This window comes from Onthophagus taurus, chromosome 5 (genome assembly GCF_036711975.1).
Source record: "Onthophagus taurus isolate NC chromosome 5, IU_Otau_3.0, whole genome shotgun sequence".
Lineage (NCBI taxonomy): Eukaryota > Metazoa > Arthropoda > Insecta > Coleoptera > Scarabaeidae > Onthophagus > Onthophagus taurus.
Window position 1 is genome coordinate 2,472,774 of NC_091970.1, and position 19,569 is coordinate 2,492,342.

At 31.1% G+C, this 19,569-nt stretch overlaps 2 protein-coding genes across 12 annotated transcripts in view; one reads left to right on the forward strand and one right to left on the reverse strand.

Moving 5' to 3' along the window:
- Positions 1 to 18,790, forward strand: part of LOC111426554 (ATP-dependent translocase ABCB1-like) — a 47,492-nt gene extending 28,702 nt beyond the window's left edge. Inside the window, exons 1-10 of one of the 2 annotated variants that reach the window (XM_023061129.2) lie at positions 6,832 to 8,105; positions 8,161 to 8,233; positions 8,369 to 8,668; positions 8,733 to 8,833; positions 10,974 to 11,145; positions 11,214 to 12,260; positions 15,729 to 16,879; positions 16,930 to 17,089; positions 17,942 to 18,340; positions 18,398 to 18,790. In XM_023061129.2, coding sequence (XP_022916897.2) covers positions 8,053 to 8,105; positions 8,161 to 8,233; positions 8,369 to 8,668; positions 8,733 to 8,833; positions 10,974 to 11,145; positions 11,214 to 12,260; positions 15,729 to 16,879; positions 16,930 to 17,089; positions 17,942 to 18,340; positions 18,398 to 18,742 — 3,801 coding nt within the window. In that variant the 5' untranslated portion in view covers positions 6,832 to 8,052 and the 3' untranslated portion in view covers positions 18,743 to 18,790. Of the gene's footprint in view, positions 1 to 6,831; positions 8,106 to 8,160; positions 8,234 to 8,260; positions 8,669 to 8,732; positions 8,834 to 10,973; positions 11,146 to 11,213; positions 12,261 to 15,728; positions 16,880 to 16,929; positions 17,090 to 17,941; positions 18,341 to 18,397 lie in introns of those variants that run through there. The other variant, XM_023061130.2, reaches the window with a different exon arrangement.
- Positions 1 to 19,569, reverse strand: part of LOC111426557 (G protein-activated inward rectifier potassium channel 3-like) — a 46,613-nt gene that overhangs the window by 6,333 nt on the left and 20,711 nt on the right. For 7 of the 10 annotated variants that reach the window (XM_071195679.1, XM_023061144.2, XM_071195680.1 and 4 more), the window contains one exon: positions 5,377 to 5,695. In XM_071195679.1, coding sequence (XP_071051780.1) covers positions 5,377 to 5,645 — 269 coding nt within the window. In that variant the 5' untranslated portion in view covers positions 5,646 to 5,695. Of the gene's footprint in view, positions 1 to 4,149; positions 4,528 to 5,376; positions 5,696 to 17,467; positions 17,537 to 17,594; positions 17,687 to 19,569 lie in introns of those variants that run through there. The other 3 variants (XM_023061147.2, XM_071195677.1, XM_023061149.2) reach the window with 3 other exon arrangements.

Consider the following 19,569-nt stretch of genomic DNA (forward strand, 5'->3'; position numbering starts at 1 on the left):
CTAATTTTCTTAAAAATGAAAATTTTAACCAACATTTTCTTACAAAAAATGAGAAAACAACTGATTTGAGTCCAAACTCGATGAGGTTATCTCAAAAATTTTCAGTTTGAGCCTAAATCGAATTCGATGCAGATGAGCGCCATTTTGAAAAATGAAATTAAGACAACTTTATCGTGTTGGTACTCATTTTACAGGATTTTTAATCGCGATTATGAATTTTTCATCGAAATTTTAAAAAAATAATCTGTTTACAAGTTAACCTAACCAAACATAAGTTAATTTTACTCCATACATTTTTTTTAATCAAATTTTTTTTAGTTTGCTTAGGTTGAGAGTTTGAGATGTTGAAATTTCATTTAAAAATTCGTAATCACTTAATTATTCGAGTTTAGACTCGAATTATAACGAATTTATCATTTCCTATAAGAAAATGTCATCGAAAACAAATTTCTTTTAATAATAAACTTAGGTTGGTTTGGTTAGGTTGAGTCGTAAAATACTTAGTATTTATTTAAAAATATTTAATCAAAAATACTTTAAAATGCGTATGAACGCGATCGGGTTATCATAATTAATCGCTTATCGATATCAAACGATATCAATCGGTCAACCCATCCTAATCCAACTCAATGTTTTTAGTTCTAGGTCTAGTGTTAGTTCTAGTTTTAGTTTAATAAAAATGATTTGGTGTTTTTTGAAACAGTTTGGACGCACGGCTAAAAAAAACTTTCAGGTGTCAACGTCAACTTTAATTTCATTATTATATTCGTAATCTTTATTAAATAACCTTTAAAATGAGCCCAAACATGATGCATTTATCTCGAAAAACAAAAAAGTTAGAATAGAAAATATTAAACCTGAAGTTGGCAACAATGAAGTTAGCAACATAATTTTTAAATATCAATACCAACCTTAAGTTTTGGTTTTTTTTTTGTATTTTCGTTTTTTATGAAAAATTATATTTATTTTAAGACATTTTGATAAAATTACGAATATGTCAAAATTGACGTTGACATTTCCAACCGGAAATGGACCATAACTTCATTAATATTGAATTGAAATATGTCGTGTTGGTACTCATTTCAAAGGATTCTTAATGACGATTACAAATACGTCAAAATTGAGGTTGACATTTCAAAGTTGACTACTTCATGGTGTTAATGTCAATTTTAATGTTGATACATTCGTAATCCTTATTAAATAACCTTTAAAATGAGCCCAAACATGACGCATTTAACTCGTAACAGAAAAAAGTTAAAATAAAAAATATTAAACCTGAAGTTGGCAACAATTAAATTAGCAACATAATTTTTAAATATCAATACCAACCTTAATTTTTGGTTTTTTTTTTTGTATTTTCGTTTTTTATGAAAAATTATATTTATTTTAAGACATTTTGATAAAATTACAAATATGTCAAAATTGACGTTGACATTTCAAACAGGAAATTGACCATAACTTCATTAATATTGAATTGAAATATGTCGTGTTGGTACTCATTTCTAAGGATTCTTAATGACGATTACAAATACGTCAAAATTGAGGTTGACATTTCAAAGTTGACAATTTCATGGTGTTAATGTCAACTTTAATGTTCATATATTCGTAATCCTTATTAAATAACCTTTAAAATGAGCCCAAACATGACGCATTTATCTCGAAAAACAAAAAAGTTATAATAAAAAATATTAAACCTGAAGTTGACAACAATGAAGTTAGCAACATTATTTTTAAATATCAATACCAACCTTAATTTTTGAGATTTTTTTTTGTATTTTCGTTTTTTATGAAATACTATATTTATTTTAAGACATTTTGATATAATTTCGAATATGTCAAAATGACATTAACATTTAAAACCGGAAGTTGCTTCTATCTCAGATAATGGGCGCGTTCACCAGAGAATTCCGTTTACGTTGGCAAACGCAAACGGGTTACGATTGCCTTGGTGATTTGGTGAACGACCAATTTTTCTATAGGCATATGGTTTGATAACAACAGATGGCGCTTTAATGACAATTATTTACAATTTTAATTAATTTATAGATCATACCGCTCAATTTATCATGAATTTCTTCATTTTCACAGATAGTATACACTAACCCATTAAATAAATAATTTCGGGCTTCTGCCATCCTTTTTTGTTGATTTTAAATTTAAGATGACACAAACATCAAACACCGTTTGCGTTTGCTAACGGAAAAATCATAAGATTGATAAAATGGAGGCCGTTTACCAAACACGTTTGAAGTTAGCGTTGCGTTCACCAGAAATGTTGCCAACAGTTTGGTCTCCGTTTGCAAACGTTGACAGTTGGTGAACGCGCCCAATATTGAAGTTAAACCTATCATGTTTGGACTCATTTTAAAGTATTTTTAATTAAAATCACAAATATATCAAATTTTACATTTACATTTCTAACCGGAAGTTGTTTTAGTACATAAAAATATGTAGCATAGTAATATCTTATAGTGAGTTTAAACATGCATGGATTTAGTGGCTCAAACAGTGGTGTTTGTTTATTGAGAACCGCTGATATGTTTTTATTGCTGCCAATCCAGTTGATTTGGTTACTTAGCAACGGACAAGTATTTTAATTATTCTTTACTGAATATCAGCGGTTCTCAAAAATGAACGTTAAATTATTAAAACAATTACATGCGATATCTATGTACCTATTAAGTTTTTAACAAAACATTCTTAAGAAAATCTCTTCAGTTTTACCTCTAGTACCTACCCTTTTAGTCTGCTCCGTATGTTATAAATCACCTTGTATAGTTGTAGTTTATTATGGCTAAAAAAGGTGGTCGGCCGAATTGGCGTGTCACTTATTTTTGTTTTCGTACATGTAGTGAAAATCTTTACTGGCGGGCAAATTGAACTGGCGCGATTAAATCAATGCATATCTAAACCCACCTTTATGCTAACTAGTACTACCTACCACTGTCACTAGAACTAACGTTAGACCTAGAACTAGAATCATTCGGATTTAGCCGCACGGCTCTCAAGACGGCTAAACCCGAATGATTCTAGTTCTAGGTCTTGTGTTAGTTTTAGTGATAGTCCTAGTCTAAAACTAGAACTAACACTAGACCTAGAACTAGAAACATTCGGGTTTAGCCGCACGTCTCTTAAGACGGCTAAACCCGAATGATTCTAGTTCTAGATCTTGTGTTAGTCCTAGTGATAGTGTAAAACTAGAACTAACACTAGATCTAGAACTAGAAAATATCGGATTTAGCCGTGCGTCTGAAGACCGATTAGCCGTCTTAAGAGACGTGCGGCTGAATGTTTCTAGTTCTAGGTCTAGTGTTAGTTCTAGTTTTAGACTAGGACTATCACTAGAACTAACACAAGACCTAGAACTAGAATCATTCGGGTTTAGCCGTCTTGAGAGACGTGCGGCTAAATCCGAATGTTTCTACTTCTAGGTCTAGTGTTAGTTCTAGTTTTAATTGCTATTCAGTGCTATATTATTGTATATTTTTATTGCACTAAGGCCCACTTTTACCATCCTCCTGATAAACTATCTAGAGGATAGTTGCCATGGTTACGGCGGTTTTAAGCGCTCTCATTGGCTAAGCACTGGATTTATCTACCGGATAAACTTATCAGGAGGTGGTAAAAGTGGGCCTAAAACTAGAAAACTAGAAAGTATCAGGTTTAGTTAAAATAATAATTTTTTTTCTTTTAATAAAATTAGGTTGGTTCGATTAGGTTGAATCGTAAAATTTTAATCGCAATCAAAAATTCTTTAAAACGCGTATTAACGTAATTAATTTTTTCAAAATGGCGCTTATCGATATCAAAATTAATTTAGGCTCAAACGATTTTTTTTTGAGACAACCCCATCGAGTTTGGGCTCAAATTACGGGATTTTTGATTTCTTATTCGGAAATATAAAATTTTTTTTAATTTAAATAAGATTAGGTTATATTTGGTTAAAAATAGAAATTCCCGTGCTTATCGAGTCAAGGACAAATTTCAAAGAAATATTATTTGAACGAGAAGCAAAAAGGGGATTCCAGGTGCTTAAAGAGCAGATGGCACAAATATTTGTCCCTCCTTTATTCATTGTTAAAGAAATACAAAGAATTTCTTTCATGCCGCGATTTCAATGAGAACTCGTTTAAATCAAAAAATAATCACCTTCTCCACTCTTCGTTCCAAGCCTCGTCACCGGAAGTCGAAGCTTTGATGACCATCATCGAAAGTTGCGACATACATTTTCGTAATCCTTGCATTTTTATTTGAAAAATTAAACTTGTTCGAAATTCAATTTCCGCATAATTAAATCGCGAACAAACGCGAACTTAACCAATAATAATACTAACTTAAAAAAGCACGTAGTAGTCACAAAACGCGAACTAAGTAGACGTCATAAAATTATTAGCTAAACTGTTCTTGAAATGTTTCGCGCACCATTCGCATTTAAAGGAATGCTTGCAATCGTATTGTTTTCACTCTTTTTTATTACTCCTCATTTATACGTTTTTAACAAACCGTTTTCAAACTCCATTTTAACTTAGAGAGGTCTTAAGAAGCTTTGCGAAGAATTTTATACGAATTGTTGGCGTAGGATTCTTGAATTAACATTAATTTAGGTTAACGACCAAAATTATTTTAATTTTAAAATAAAAACGTCAAGTGGAGCGATAAAGCGAACACTGATGGTGATTTAAAATTATAACCGTCTGACAATGAGTTAAAAATAAAACTAGTTAGATCATTTAGTTTAATTATAATTATAACATTTTTGGGCGCCTAAGAGATTCAAATTCTTTTTTTGCATAAAAAAGATTCTTTTTAAACGCGTCTATTGATTTTGGAATAGGTTCTAAAGTATTTTGAGAGAGTTTTTGGCACGAGACGACTTTTTAAATCGTTTTTCTTTACTTTGCTCTTCAATACGAGGATTAGAAATTAATCGTTTAAGCTTTTAATGCGTTTTTTGTGAAGATTAAGAATAAAACAACAAAGAAAATCGTTTCGTGTAAATAGCTTTTATACAATGCAGCATTTCGCGAAAGATATCGACCAACAAACGTGGCCTAAAAAGCTAAAATGACCCCGATTCAAGAGCTCTTAACAACCAACCCCGAGTATAAAGTAAATATCTAATTGAGGACGATTTTTAATTCGAAATTTATTTAAATTAATTAAGGTAATTAATTGATTAAATTATTAAAATCTACGCGAAATTTCCTTTAATTTGAGTCCAAACTCGATTAATTTCGGATAAAAACTCGCAAAGATGTCGAATAAAAGCCACCATTTTGATTTGTCGCCTTCGATTGTTTTTTGAATTAAATGTCTTTATTTCCGCTCTTTTTATGACGAGTTTGGTGTCGTTGATAATGAATTTTAATTTTCTACCTGCTAAAAACGTGTCCTGGCGAATCATCTTTACCGCCTGTTCTTCCCCCGAGGGTGATTTTAAAGCTTTTCTGGATGGAGCTGAGTAAGCTGTGGCTGGAACTTCTTCTCGTATCGGAAACGGGGACTTGGAGGCGCGAGGATAAAATCGCCGGTTGCGATTTGTTACCATTATTCCCCAAAAGCTGTTCCCACTGTTCTTCGTCCTTGCTTTGATTCCGCGGAGTTTCGGCTTCCAATTTTATGTCATCTGGAGTCTTCGTCCCCATTGGCCTCCGATCTCTTTGATTTTAAAATCATCGAGGGAGGTTCAAAGAAACTGAAAATAAAGAAAATAATAAATAGTTTCGTGTCTGAAGACACACGGCTAAACCCGAAACTTTCCAGTTCTAGGTCTAGTGTTAGTTTTAGTTCAATAAAAATGATTTTGATTTTTTTATTATTATATTCGTAATCTTTATTAAATAACCTTTAAAATGAGCCCAAACTTGACGCATTTATCTCGAAAAACAAAAAAGTTAGAATAAAAAATATCAAACCTGAAGTTGGCAACAATAAAGTTAGCAAAATAATGTTTAAATATTAATACCAACCTTAATTTGTAAGTTTTTTTCTGATATTTTCGTTTTTTATGAAAAATTATATTTATTTTAAGACATTTCGATAAAATTACGAATATGTCAAAATTGACGTTGACATTTCAAACCGGAAATTAACCATAACTTCATTAATATTGAAATGAAATATATCGTGTTGATACTCATTTCAAAGGATTCTTATTGATGATTACAAATAAGTCAAAATTGAGGTTGACATTTCAAAGTTGACAACTTCATGATGTTAATGTCAACTTTAATTTTGACATATTCGTAATCCTCATTAAATAACCTTTAAAATGAACCCAAACATGACGCATTTATCTCGAAAAACAAAAAAGTTAGAATAAAATATATTAAACCTGAAGTTGGCAACAACGAAGTTAGCAACATAATTTTTAAATATTAATACCAACCTTAATTTTTAAGTATTTTTCTTATATTTTCGTTTTTTGTGACAAATTTTAAGACAGTTTATGAATATTAAGAATATGTCAAAATGACATTGACATCTAAAACCGGAAGTTGCTTATATCTCGAGTAATATTGAAGTTAAACGTATCATGTTTGGACTCATTTTAAAGTATTTTTAATGACGATTACAAATACGTCAAAGTTGAGGTTGATATATCAAACCAAAGGTTGAAAGGTTGACAACTTCATGGTGTTAGTGTCAACTTTAATTTTGACGTATTCGTAATCCTTATTAAATAACCTTTAAAATGAGCCCAAACATGACGCATTTATCTCGAAAAACAAGAAAATTAGAATAAAAAATATTAAACCTGAAGTTGGCAACAATGAAGTTAGCAACATAATTTTTAAATATTAATACCAACCTTAATTTTAGAGATTTTTTCTTGTATTTCGTTTTTTATGAAAAATTATATTTATTTTAAGACATTTTAATAAAATTACGAATATGTCAAAATTGACGTTGACATTTCAAACCGGAAATTAACCATAACTTCATTAATATTGAAATGAAATATATCGTGTTGATACTCATTTCAAAGAATTCTTATTGATGATTACAAATAAGTCAAAATTGAGGTTGACATTTCAAAGTTGACAACTTTATGGTGTTAATGTCAACTTTAATTTTGACATATTCGTAATCCTCATTAAATAACCTTTAAAATGAACCCAAACATGACGCATTTATCTCGAAAAACAAAAAAGTTAGAATAAAATATATTAAACCTGAAGTTGGCAACAACGAAGTTAGCAACATAATTTTTAAATATTAATACCAACCTTAATTTTTAAGTATTTTTCTTATATTTTCGTTTTTTGTGACAAATTTTAAGACAGTTTATGAATATTAAGAATATGTCAAAATGACATTGACATCTAAAACCGGAAGTTGCTTATATTTCAGGTAATATTGAAGTTAAACGTATCATGTTTGGACTCATTTTAAAGCATTTTTAATGAAGATCACAAATAAGTCAAATTTTACATTTACATTTCTAACCGGAAGTTGACCATATCTTCATTAATATTGAAGATAAATGTGTCGTGTTTGTACTCATTTTAAAGGATTTTTAATGATGATTATGAATTTGTCACAATTGACAATGTATAGCAGTTTCAGAACTATGGTCACTGCATTCATATATTGCAAGTTATACGAATTTTCCGGTAAAGAAAATAATAAATAAAGTTTCGCAATATTGATCAATTTTTTTTTTGAATAAACCTTGAAACATTTCTCGTAAACAAAGCCGGAATGCATAATTTTTATCTGATAAGGAAAATATTTTCGAAAAGTTAAAAAATATTTTGACTGATAGTGATAGTGTATATTTAAATCACTCAATGTCATGTTAAAAACTCGAGTGTACCAACCCACTTTCTTAATAAAAAAATACAACCTTCAAATAATAACTTTTGTTATTCCAATTTTTTGTTATCGTCATCATCTGATCTAAATTAATCTCGCTAAAACCAGAGGCTTTTTCGAAAATTCAGGATTAATTCTTATCTTAATGAATCATGTCTCGCAACGATAAAAAATTGTACCATTCGCAGTTGGATTTTCTTAGTGTGATGCAAAAAAAAGTAATAAGTTTTCAAAATGAGTATAAGACGCAGAACTTCTGCGGAAAAAAATACAAATCCATTAGAAGCGTAAGTAAAAATTAAATTCTTATTTGTTTTTTAATTAATTTCTTTGTGTTTAAAGAACATTTATTGAAGATGATAAAATTAAGAAAGACCCCGCCGAAAACATCAAACAAATTTCTTATTTCAATCTGGTAAGTTCTCATTTTCCTTTGTCCTAGTAAGAAAAATCGATGAAATGAGTCATAAAGTGGCGCCAGAAAGGGTTCAACCCCTGGAAGAGGAGTCAAGAACCTCATGGGAAAACCCATTTTAAATTTTAATTTTAGTACCGATACGCAACCCACTTGGATCGTTTCTACATAATCACCGCAATTTTGGGATCGTTAGCCAGCGGGGTGGGAATGCCGCTGATGATGATTCTTTTCGGGAATATAACCCAGGATTTCATTAATTACGCAACGGGAATTAATCAACCCGGAGTTACGGAAGACGAAATCGAGCTGCTCGAGGCTCAGCTATTGAACGATATAACAGATTTTGCTGTGTACGCAGCGATCATTGGCGGCGCCACTTTTCTGTTGACCTACGTCGCGACGCTCTTTTATAATTGGGCTTGCATCAGACAAGTAATAAAATTTCGCCTTTAATCACTTTCTCCGACGTTTTTAATTAAAACTCATTTTTATTTAGATTTCTGTGATACGCTCCAAATACATGAAAAATGTATTGAATCAAGATATTTCTTGGTACGATCAAAATCAAACTGGAGATTTTTCGAGTAGAATTTCAGGGTAATATTTTACTTAGATTTAAATATCTGGAGTATGAAACATTTTTTTCATATCACTTATCAAGTTAAATCCACCATTTTGACATTAAAAGCGTCACTTGTCAAACAAGAACTGTCATTTTTGACGTTTACAAAGACATTTCTAAACAAAAACGTCATAATTAAGTTAATAAGTACTATCTTGTCGTTTATTATGTCACTTGTCAAATTAAATCTGTTATTGTTTGGTAGAAAATATTAATTTGATATCAAAAACGTCACTTGTCAAATGGAAGCTGTCATTTTTTTGACGTTTATAAAGACAAGTTGAAAGTATAAAATGTCGTTTTGACGCATGATATGTCATTTCTAAACAAAAACGTCATAATTAAGTTAATAAATACTATGTTGTCGTTTAATACGTCACTTGTCAAATTAAATCGGTTATTAAACCAGGGTGCCAAACTTTGTCAAAGGCCTTTTCTATATCTAAAAAGATAGCGCCCGTGAGGTTGGATATGTTGACTGCTTAGAAAAAAAAGATGCTATTACTCAAACGCTCCCAAAGCTCTAAATATTGCTGGAAAAGACTAGTATCTACATGGGAAAGCAAGATACTGCTTCTAAAAGACTAATAACTGTCTGGAAATACGAGATAGACTGTCCAAAAGGCTATCTACTGCTTCTAGAAAGCTAGGTACTGCTGGAAAAAGATTCATAACTGTTTGGAAGAAGGAAATGCCGATTCCCAAAGACTATTTACTGCTTCCAGAACGTTAAATACTATATCCTTTCAAAATGCTAGAAAAAACTACGATCTGCTTGAAAAAACGAGATACTACATCCAAAATACTACTTACTGCTATCACAGCGCTAGTAGATACTCCTGGAAAGAATTTCCACGAAATTACAAAAATATTGGTTTTTACTTAGGTTGTCTTTTCATTTAATTTGTTTTGCACAAGTCCAATATGGTGTCTATGGCTGCTCGCCATCAATCTGCTTCCTACTGTTTCCAAACATAACATACTATTGGCAAAAAACTGCCAACTGCTTGGAAAAGCCTAGATACGGCTGGCTAAAGACTACCTACTACTTACACAAGACTAAATATTTTTGCCAAAAACTACTTATTGCTCGTTTTTAAGTGGGCCGACGATTTTGAAGTTGCCCAAAACATCTCAACCTTAATAATAATGAAATGGCCGTGATAATCAGGGCGGCCGATGTCTTCGAAATCGGCCGTAGTTGCTTTTTCATCCATTTCAAGCGATGATTTTGAGACGGATCATTTTTGTTAAAGAAATGATTTTAGTTCTAGATCTTGTGTAAGTTCTATTAATAGCACCGCCAGTGCAAAACTAGAATTAACACTATACCCAGAACTAGAATCATTCGGGTTTAGCCGCTTTGAGAGACGTGCGGCTAAATCGCATAGTGATAGTGCTAAGGTAAAACTAGAACTAACACTATACATAGAACTAGAAATATTCGAATTTAGCCGCACATCTCTCAAGACGGCTAAACACGAATGAGTCTAGTTTTAGGTAGTGTTAGTTCTATATAGTAACAGTACCAGTGTAAAACTAGAACTAACACTAGACCTAGAACTTGAAAGTTTCGGGTTTAGCCGTCTTTTATCGTCTGAAGACGCACGGCTAAACCCAGAACATTCTAGTTCTCGGTCTAGTGTTAGTTCTAGTTTTAATTATTCAGCGTTAGATTGTTGTATATTTTTCATTCAATTAAAACTAGAATTAACACAAGACCTAGAACTAGAATCATTCAGATTTAGCCATCTTGAGAGATGTACGACTTAACCCAAACGTTTCTAGTTCTAGGTCTAATGGTAGTTCTACTGACATTGCAAGTATAAAACTAGAACTAACACTATACCTAGAACTAGAATCATTCGGGTTTAGCCGTCTTTAGAGACGTGTGGCTAAACCCGAATGATTCTAGTTCTAGGTATAGTATTAGTTCTACCTGTACACTAGTACTGTTACTATGCAGAACTAACACTATATCTAGAACTAGAATCATTTTAGGATCATCGAAAAGATCTTTAGTCATCGAAAAACATTTAACATTTTGAGTTTAATTTACTCCAAATATTTAATAACAACCTTAATATAATTATTTTTTAATCCATACATTTTTAGTGACATGGTTAAAGTAGAAGAAGGCATCGGAGATAAAGTAACAATATTTTTCTTTTTCATCTCAACGTTTATCGCAGGAATAATAACAGCTTTCATTTACGGTTGGTTATTAACATTAATTTGTTTAATAAATCTTCCGGTTACACTAATTGCGTTAGGAATTGTTGGATGGGTAAGATAATCTTAATCCTTTTTATTTCCTCCTTATTCATTATTATTACCTTTTTTTTGATTTTATAGTTAACAAATAAATTTGCCAAACAAGAATCAGAATCTTACGCGGCAGCGGGCGCAATCGCCGAAGAAACATTAACAGCCGTTAAAACGGTGTTTGCATTTAGCGGTCAACAAAAAGAAATCGACCGTTATAAATCCCACTTAATTCATGCCTGTAAAAATAATATCACTAGAGCTTTATGGACAGCTGTGAGTAACGCGTTAATTTTTTTCTTCATGTTCGCTTCGTACGCGCTATCGTTTTGGTACGGGATTACTTTAATCATCGATGAGTTACACCTTGATTTCGAAGATCGCGAGTACACCCCGGGGGTGATGATAACAGTTTTTTTTAACGTCTTAATGAGCTCGTTTACTTTGGGGCAAACAGCGCCTTACATCACGATTTTTGGAGCAGCAACAGGCGCCGCCACCAAAATTTTTAGCATCATCGACAACGCCCCAATTATAAATTTAAACAAAAACAACGGAAATAAGCTAAACAAAATTAAAGGAAACATTAAATTTCGAGGGGTTCATTTCGAGTACCCCTCAAGAAGCGATGTTAAAATTTTAAACGGAGTTGATATTGATATAAATCCCGGACAAACAGTTGCGTTGGTTGGAAGTTCAGGTTGCGGTAAATCAACTTGCATCCAATTAATTCAAAGGTTTTATGACCCAACTCAAGGGATTTTAACGATCGATGGGGTGGATGTTAAAGACTTTGATTTAACTTGGTTTAGGAGTAACGTTGGGGTGGTTGGGCAAGAACCCATCCTTTTCGGGACTACAATCGCCGAAAATATTCGATTTGGAACCGAGGGGATTAAGCAAGAAGATATTGAAAGAGCCGCGAGGAAAGCTAACGCCCACCAATTTATTATAGCCCTCCCACATGGTTATAACACGTTAGTTGGGCAAAGAGGTTCTCAAATGTCAGGGGGGCAAAAACAAAGAATTGCGATAGCTAGGGCTTTAGTTAGAAATCCTTCAATTCTTCTTTTAGATGAAGCAACCTCAGCTTTAGACACAAATAGCGAAGCTCAAGTCCAAAGAGCGATTGATGCGGTAAGAACATTAATATAGTAAAACTTTGAAATAAAGAATTAATATGGGAAAGATTGACTGATTTTAGTTCTAGGAAAGACCTAGAACTAAAATCAGTCGTGTTTAGCCGTCTTGATAGACTTGCGGCTAAACCCGAATGATTCTAGTTCTAGATCAAATGTTAGTTGTAATGACTGTGATAGATATAGCGCTAGATAGCATAAGATATCAGTATGTTGCATATTTTTAATGCATTAAAACTAGAACTAACACTAGACCTAGAACTAGAAACATTCGGGTTAGGCCGTGCGTCTTCAGACTATCACTAGCACTATCACTAGAACTAACACAAGACCTAGATCTAGAATCATTCCGGTTTAACCGCCTTGAGAGACGTGCGGCTAAATCAGAATGTTTCTAGGTCTACTGTTAATTCTAGTTTTAAATGTATTTAGCGTTAGATAATAAAATATATACAGGTTGTTTCTAAATTAATGCGAAAGATTTCAAGGGCTGATTTATCAGCAAAAATTAAGAGATCTCGCCGAGATAGAGCCCTCTAAAGTTAGAGGAAAAATTGTTTTTAATTAATAAATCCACTGTGGAGGAATTTAGAAGAATGAAATTTAACAGATAACTGTTGCTAATGAAATGACACCTTTTGACGATTTTTGTAATCCTAAAATGTTATTACAAGAGGGTGAAAAAATCAACCCCTGCAGTACTTTGCATTAGAACTTTTTAATGCGTCCACATTTTTCTACTTAAAAACGTGATTTAAATAGAGGGATTCAATACGCAACGTTTTTGTCTCTTGACATTTTCTCCTAAAATAATTGTTAGTTTGATCATAAAAAAATAAAATAATACACAGGCTCAAGTAAATTATTTCAGAGATTGGTTATTCTTAGTCAAAGAAATGAAGTTATGTTAAAGTGATCTCAAAAAATCACCAAAAAATCACCTTTGAAATCTTTCACATCAATTTAAAAACACCCTGTATAATATTGTGACGTATTCGTAATCATCATTAAAAATCCTTTAAAATGAGTACAAACACGATACATTTATCTTCAATATTAATGAAGATATGATCAACTTCCGGTTAGAAATGGAAATGTAAAATTTGACATATTTGTGATCTTCATTAAAAATACTTTAAAATGAGTCCAAACATGATACGTTTAACTTCAATTTTACCCGAGATATAAGCAACTTCCGGTTTTAGATGTCAATGTCATATTGACATATTCTTAATATTCATAAACTGTCTTAAAATTTGACACAAAAACGAAAATATAAGAAAAATTAAAAATTAAGGTTGGTATTAATATTTAAAAATTATTTTGCTAACTTCATTGTTGCCAACTTCAGGTTTAATATTTTTTATCTAACTTTTTTGTTTTTCGAGATAAATTCGTCATGTTTGGGCTCATTTTAAAAGTTATTTAATAAAGATTACGAATACATCAAAATTAAAGTTGACATTAACACCATGAACTTGTCAACTTTGAAATGTCAACCTCAATTTTGACGTATTTGTAATCGTTATTAAGAATCCTTTGAAATGAGTACCGACACGACATATTTCATGTCAATATTAACGAAGTTATGGTCAATTTCCGATTTGAAATGTCAACGTCAATTTTGACATATTCGTAATTTTATCAAAATGTCTAAAAAATAAATATAATTTTTCATAAAAAACGAAAATGCAAGAAAAAATCTCAAAAATTAAGGTTGGTATTAATATTTAAAAATTGTGTTGCTAACTTCATTGTTGCCAACTTCAGGTTTAATATTCTTTATTCTTTTTTGTTTCTTGAGATAAATGCGTCATGTTTTGGGCTCATTTTAAAGGTTATTTAATAAAGATTACGAATACATCAAAATTACAGTTGACATTAACACCATGAAGTTGTCAACTTTGAAATGTCAACCTCAATTTTGACGTATTTGTAATCGTCATTAAGAATCCTTTGAAATGAGTACCGACACGACATATTTCATGTCAATATTAACGAAGTTATGGTCAATTTCCGATTTGAAATGTCAACGTCAATTTTGACATATTCGTAATTTTATCAAAATGTCTAAAAAATAAATATAATTTTTCATAAAAAACGAAAATACAAGAAAAAATCTCAAAGATTAAGGTTGGTATTAATATTTAAAAATTATGTTGCTAACTTCATTGTTGCCAACTTCAGGTTTAATATTCTTTATTCTAACTTTTTTGTTTCTTGAGATAAATGCGTCATGTTTTGGGCTCATTTTAAAGGTTATTTAATAAAGATTACGAATACATCAAAATTACAGTTGACATTAACACCATGAAGTTGTCAACTTTGAAATGTCAACCTCAATTTTGACGTATTTGTAATCGTCATTAAGAATCCTTTGAAATGAGTACCGACACGACATATTTCATGTCAATATTAACGAAGTTATGGTCAATTTCCGATTTGAAATGTCAACGTCAATTTTGACATATTCGTAATTTTATCAAAATGTCTAAAAAATAAATATAATTTTTCATAAAAAACGAAAATACAAGAAAAAATCTCAAAGATTAAGGTTGGTATTAATATTTAAAAATTATGTTGCTAACATCATTGTTGCCAACTTCAGGTTTAATATTTTTTATCTAACTTTTTTATTTTTCGAGATAAATGCGTCATGTTTGGGCTCATTTTAAAAGTTATTTAATAAAGATTACGAATACATCAAAATTAAAGTTGACATTAATACCATGAAGTTGTCAACCTTTGAACCTTTGGTTTGAAATGTCAACCTCAATTTTGACGTATTTGTAATCGTCATTAAGATTCCTTTGAAATGAGTACCAACACGACATATTTAATTTCAATATTGATGAAGTTGTGGTCAATTTTCGGTTTCAAACGTCAACGTCAATTTTGACATATTCGTAATTTTATAAAAATGTCTTAAAATAGATATAATTTTTCATAAAAAACGAAAATGCAAGAAAAAATCTCAAAAATTAAGCTGGTATTAATATCTAAAAATTGTGTTGCTAACTTCATTGTTGCCAACTTCACGTTTAATATTCTTTATTCTAACTTTTTTGTTTCTTGAGATAAATGCGTCATGTTTGGGCTCATTTTAAAGGTTATTTAATAAAGATTACGAATATAATAATAAAATTAAAGTTGCTTATAGCTGAATTTTTTTTTCGCCGTGCGTCGAAGCTGTTTCAAAAAACACCAAAATCATTTAATTAATTATTACTCAACACAATTTTTTTATTATTTTTTGTTCCCAAGATGTTCAAAATGATCTAAGAAACACGATGACCACATACAATTCAAATTTGGCAGAAGCAAAAAAAATTACTCAACTGCAAAGAGTAACTCTACTAAATTTTAATTTTTAAAAATTCAATTTTGGCAGTAACAAAAATATTTTATTCCTTATACCGAGATTTTATTATATTATCAGAATTAACCTTAATAAAATTGATTTTAGATCAGAAAAGAATGCACAACAATCATAGTTGCCCATCGATTATCAACGATTAGAAACGCGGATAAAATTGTTGTTTTTCAACATGGGAAGGTGGTCGAAGAAGGTAACCATGAGACTTTAATGAGCTTAAATGGAGTTTATTACAATTTGGTTATAACTCAAATTAACACAAACGACGAAGCTAAAATGAACCGAATTGATCGAACAAATAGCGTTAGAAGCCAAACCTCCGAAAATGAAAGCGAGAATATCGCCAAAATGATCGAAATTGAGGAGGAAATTGAAGAAGATAATAACTCTGGTGTTTGCAAAGCGATTGGGAATTTGTTAAAATTAAATCGCCCCGAATGGTGGCAAATTACAATTGGTGCAATAGCTGCTTTAATCGCTGGGGCTGCTATGCCTGTTTACGCGGTCGTTTTTGGACGGATCATTGGAACCTTAGCTTTGGATGATCCGGAAGCGATTAGATACTACGGAGATCGTTACAGCTTATATTTCCTCCTAATTGGAATCGTGAGCGGGATCACTACGTTTGGGCAATGGTACTTCATCAATATTTCCGGGGAAAAATTAACACGGCGAGTACGAGGGGTGATGTTCGAAGCAGTTCTACGCCAAGAAATTGGTTGGTACGATCGAAAAGAAAACGGAGTTGGAGCAATTTGCACGAAATTATCATCAGATGCTGCTAATATTCAGGGAGCTGCTGGTCACCCAATCATCGTAGTTTTAAATTCATCATCGACACTTATAATAGCAGCTGGTTTATCGATTTATTTCGAATGGAGATTAGCTTTGGTTTCGTTGAGTATCGTTCCAATCATTTTAATAGCAACTTATCTCGAAAGTAAACTCCAAATGGTTACATCAACCGGAAGTAAAAACGCGTTAGAAAGCTCGACAAAAATTGCAGTTGAAGCTGTTGGAAATATTCGAACGGTGGCCTCGTTGGGGTGCGAAGAAACCTTTTACACACTTTACACCACGGAAATGTTACCTTATTATGCCAAAGCTAAAAGAAACGCACACGTAAGAGGCATCATTATGGGGTTATCGAGGAGTTTGATTTATTTCTCTTACATTATCGCATTTTACTATGGTGGGCACTTAATTTTAAACGATGGATTAGCTTTTGAAAACGTTTTTAAGTAAGATTTCTTTGCAAAATAACCATAAAAAGTTAAAATTAACTTTTTAGAGTTGCCGAAGCATTAATTTCAGCTGCGATGAGTGTCGGTGGAATTATGGCTTTCGCACCAAACTTCCAAAAAGGTATTATTGCAGCAAATAAAATGTCTAATTTGGTGGCGAGAGTCCCGGAAATTCAAGATGATGAAAATTCAACCAGTACAGGATGGGTAAGGTTATTTTGTTTCTTAAAAACTTATTAATTATAATTCAGCGCAATTTTTTAAATTTTGTTTTGTTCCTAAGTTGTTGAAAATGACCTAAGGAGCACGATGACTACATACAATACAAATTTGGCAGAAGCAAAAAAAATTACACGACTGCAAAGTGTAACTCTAAATTTACAATTTTAATTTTTGAACATTTTTTTGCTTCTAAACACACATTTCAATTTTGACAGTGTCAAAAATACTTGGTGCCTTAACTTTTAAATTCATAATTTTAATTTTTTTATTTCTTTTTGTTCCTAAGATGTTCAAAATGACCTAAGGAACACGATGACTACACACAAAAATGAATAAAATAATTAGAGGCGATAATAAACTTACCAAGAAATCATTTTAAAATCGATTTTTGTAGGTTATATCATCTAATGTAGTTTTGGTCAAAAATGAACGCTGTAATAACAAAAAAATCAATGATACTTTTAGTTTTAACGCACCCGAAGATATTTACCACAAATTATTTTATCTCAAAGACCAAAAATTGTAAAAATATCACTTTTTATAATTAAAATTTTTTTAACACTTGACAAGTTGTTTGCGCCAACTTCACACTGATGCTGTGACGTGTGACGTAACAAAAATAAGATTATAATAAAAAATTAACGCAAATAAAATTAATATAAAAATAAAATAAAAATAACATTAAAAAATTAAATTAAATCGTAATAAACGAAAATTTAATTTTATTGAATTGATTTATTAATAATTAAAATTTCATTACTTTTATTAATCACTCATAGATGGCGCTCACAACAAGTCATATTAATTGTCAAAAATTTTAATTCAATACAAATTTAGTCCTCAGGTCACATTAAATACAACTCAGTTCAATTTACTTATCCAACAAGGCCCAACATCCAAGTACTAAACAGTTTAGATTTGAGTGTATCAGCTGGAAAAACGATTGCTTTAGTTGGACCAAGCGGATGTGGAAAATCAACGATAATCCAATTAATACAAAGATTTTATGACCCATCATCAGGAAGTGTAAACATCGATGAAATAAACATAAGAAACATTAAAATTATGGCTTTAAGATCACACTTAGGGATTGTGTCGCAAGAACCGAATTTGTTCGATAGAACAATAGCTGAAAATATAGCCTATGGGGATAACACAAGATTAATTCCGATGGAAGAAGTAATCCAAGCCGCTAAAAAATCTAATATTCACAGCTTTGTATCATCATTACCGTTGGTATTATAATTAAAATCAATTCACGACGCATTTTTATTTATAATTTTTTTTATTTAGGGATACGATACAAGATTGGGGGATAAAGGGGCCCAATTATCGGGAGGTCAAAAACAAAGGGTCGCAATCGCACGAGCTTTAGTTAGAAACCCACAAATTCTTTTATTGGATGAAGCAACCTCAGCTTTAGACATGGAAAGTGAAAAAATCGTGCAAGAAGCTTTGGACGCCGCTAAAGCAGGCCGAACTTGCATCACAATCGCCCATCGATTAACAACAATCCAAGACGCAGATGTTATTTGCGTTATGGATAAAGGAGATGTTATTGAACAAGGAACGCATGATGAATTATTAAGATTAAGAGGATTATATCACAAATTATATAGTATACAGCAAGGACATTAATTAATTAATTTTTATTTTGTATTAATAAATATAATTTTAAAGCATTATTAAACTTTTTTGATTATCCAAGTAAACCATGAAGTTGTTCATTTGTTTATAATATGATGGCCAATTTCAGGTTTTAAATGTCAATTGTGACATATTCGTAATCATCATTAAAAATCCTTTAAAATGAGTACAAACACGACATATTTATCTTCAATATTAATGAAGATATGGTCAATTTCCGGTTTGAAATGTCAACGTCAATTTTGACATATTCGTAATTTTATCAAAATGTCTTAAAATAAATATAATTTTTCATAAAAAACGAAAATACAAAAAAAAACCAAAAATTAAGGTTGGTATTGATATTTAAAAATTATGTTGCTAATTTAATTGTTGCCAACTTCAAGTTTAATATTTTTTATTATAACTTTTTTGTTTTTCGAGATAAATGCATCATGTTTGGGCCCATTTTAAAGGTTATTTAATAAGGATTACGAATATATCAACATTAAAGTTGACATTAACACCATGAAGTTGTCGCTTTGAAATGTCAACCTCAATTTTGACGTATTTGCAATCGTCATTAAGAATCCTTTGAAATGAGTATCAACACGACATATTTCAATTCAATATTAATGATGTTATGGTCAATTTCCGGTTTGAAATGTCAACGTCAATTTTGACATATTCGTAATTTTATCAAAATGTCTTAAAATAAATATAATTTTTCATAAAAAACGAAAATACAAAAGAAAAACAAAAATTAAGGTTGGTATTGATATTTAAAAATTATGTTGTTAACTTTATTGTTGCCAACTTCAGGTTTAATATTTTTTATT